Source organism: Musca vetustissima, unplaced genomic scaffold (genome assembly GCF_032173495.1).
Source record: "Musca vetustissima isolate MV318-11 ecotype Yass unplaced genomic scaffold, APGP_CSIRO_Mvet_v1 utg194311, whole genome shotgun sequence".
Taxonomy (NCBI): domain Eukaryota; kingdom Metazoa; phylum Arthropoda; class Insecta; order Diptera; family Muscidae; genus Musca; species Musca vetustissima.
The window spans coordinates 1-2,441 of NW_026889263.1; the positions used below are offsets into that span (position 1 = coordinate 1).

Consider the following 2,441-nt stretch of genomic DNA (forward strand, 5'->3'; position numbering starts at 1 on the left):
GACCTTAAAAAATAATTTTTAAAAAATCCACGCCTTGTGTTGATGGACCTTAAAAAATAATTTTTAAAAAATCTACGCCTTGTGTCGATGGACCTTAAAAAATAATTTTTAAAAAATCCACGCCTTGTGTCGATGGACCTTAAAAAATAATTTTTAAAAAATCCACGCCTTGTGTCGATGGACCTTAAAAAATAATTTTTAAAAAATCCACGCCTTGTGTTGATGGACCTTAAAAAATATTTTTTAAAAAAACCACGCATTGTGTGTATGGACCTTAAAAAATAATTTTAAAAAAATCCACGCCTTGTATGTAGGGACCTTAAAAAATAATTTAAAAAAAATCCACGCCTTGTGTCGATGGACCTTAATAAATAGTTTTTAAAAAATCCACGCCTTGTGTCGATGGACCTTAAAAATAATTTTTAAAAAAATCCACGCCTTGTATGTAGGGACCTTAAAAAATAATTTAAAAAAAATCCACGCCTTGTGTCGTTGGACCTTTAAAATATTTTTTAAAAAAATCCACGCCTTATGTAAGTCCTCATAAATATTAAAAAAAAGAACTTCTGTATTTGTTTTCAATATTTATTACACATACACACTCTTACACACATACACTTATTTCTAGAAAAAAATTCAAAATAATCAGTCTCTCTTTGAATTCCCCTCAACATCTCCGCCTTCATCGTCATCATCCTCATATTCCAAATCATTTAAGCCTTTGGCCAATTTTCGAGCCACCCTTTGCATTAGCTGCTCCAAATCCATATCCACGGTCACGCATTTACGTTGTGGAATATCATAGACCTGATCCGTCGGACACTGAATACGTTCACAACGCATTGGACCAAACCACGAGCTAACATCCTTATAGCCAGGCCTACAGCCACATTCGTTGTGACCCACACAATGGGTATGCGCTGCGGCACAACCACCCGTACAGATGGGACGACATTCTAGATATTCCGTGGTATTCGGCGGTATTATGGACCGAACATGATGATTGTGAGATTCTTCATAGCCTCGTTTGCACTGACATTTCTCGGGTTCACTGCAATAGCTGTTCTCCGGACATTTGTTGCTGCAGATGGGTTCACATAGGCCAAAGAGGATTTTTCGAAAACCAGGACAACAGACGCGTACCGTCTCCACCCGCATACGATCTTCCATTTCGACATAATATTCCAGATGGGTTGTATCCAATTTGTGACGGGTCTTGGTGACCGGTGCCTGGTACTTGACCGTGATATTCTTATAGCAATGACCTGTGGTGATGGTCAGGGCTGTGTTGAAATCCAACAGCTGGTGGCTAATGTAGATGAGTATGAAACGTATACCCAAGGTCCTGGTCATCATTGCTGCGTCGTCGATCGGGACAGATGTTCCGTTGTGCGCGAGCTTTAGTAAATGCGACAACAAACTGTTGGCGATTTCTTTGTTTTTGCCTTACAACACGCTTTGCAAGTTGTAGTTTCTTTCTTTCATGAATGGATGAGTGATTGTGCATCGGAATCGACAACGATGATGAGGAGAGCGAGAGAGCAAATAAATCACTTGATGACTTTTTCCATTGTCTTATGTTAGGGGAAGAGGGGCGGACGGGTATTAAACGACCAGGCGGATGAGCTAAAATAATTTACAAAAAAATCCATGCTTTGCCTAATTAAAACAAAATATTTTTTAAAAAATCCATGCTTTGCCTAATTAAAAAAAATATTTTTTAAAAAATCCATGCTTTGCCTAATTAAAAAAAAATATTTTTTAAAAAATCCATGCCTTGTCTAATTAAAAAAAATATTTTTTAAAAAATCCATGCCTTGTCTAATTAATAAAAAATAAATTTTAAAATAATCCACGCCTTGTCTAATTAATAAAAAATAAATTTTAAAATAATCCACGCCTTGTCTAATTAATAAAAAATAATTTTTAAAAAATCCACGCCTTGTCTAATTAATAAAAAATAAATTTTAAAATAATCCAATAATAAAAAATAATTTTTAAAAAATCCACGCCTTGTCTAATTAATAAAAAATAATTTGTAAAAAATCCACGCCTTGTCTAATTAATAAAAAATAATTTGTAAAAAATCCACGCCTTGTCTAATTAATAAAAAATAATTTGTAAAAAATCCACGCCTTGTCTAATTAATAAAAAATAATTTTTAAAAAATCCACGCCTTGTCTAATGAATAAAAAATAATTTTTAAAAAATCCACGCCTTGTCTAATGAATAAAAAATAATTTTTAAAAAATCCACGCCTTGTCTAATGAATAAAAAATAATTTTTAAAAAATCCACGCCTTGTCTAATGAATAAAAAATAATTTTTAAAAAATCCACGCCTTGTCTAATTAATAAAAAATAATTTTTAAAAAATCCACGCCTTGTCTAATTAATAAAAAATAATTTTTAAAAAATCCACGCCTTGTCTAATTAATAAAAA

At 32.8% G+C, this 2,441-nt stretch overlaps 1 protein-coding gene across 1 annotated transcript; it reads right to left on the reverse strand.

The window, feature by feature from the left end:
* Positions 1–645: 645 nt before the first annotated feature.
* LOC133336942 (epidermal growth factor-like protein 8) lies at positions 646–1,356 on the reverse strand. Its single transcript, XM_061545209.1, has one exon. The coding sequence runs from the start codon at positions 1,354–1,356 to the stop codon at positions 646–648; it is 711 nt and encodes a 236-aa protein (XP_061401193.1).
* Between the last annotated feature and the right edge of the window lie 1,085 nt (positions 1,357–2,441).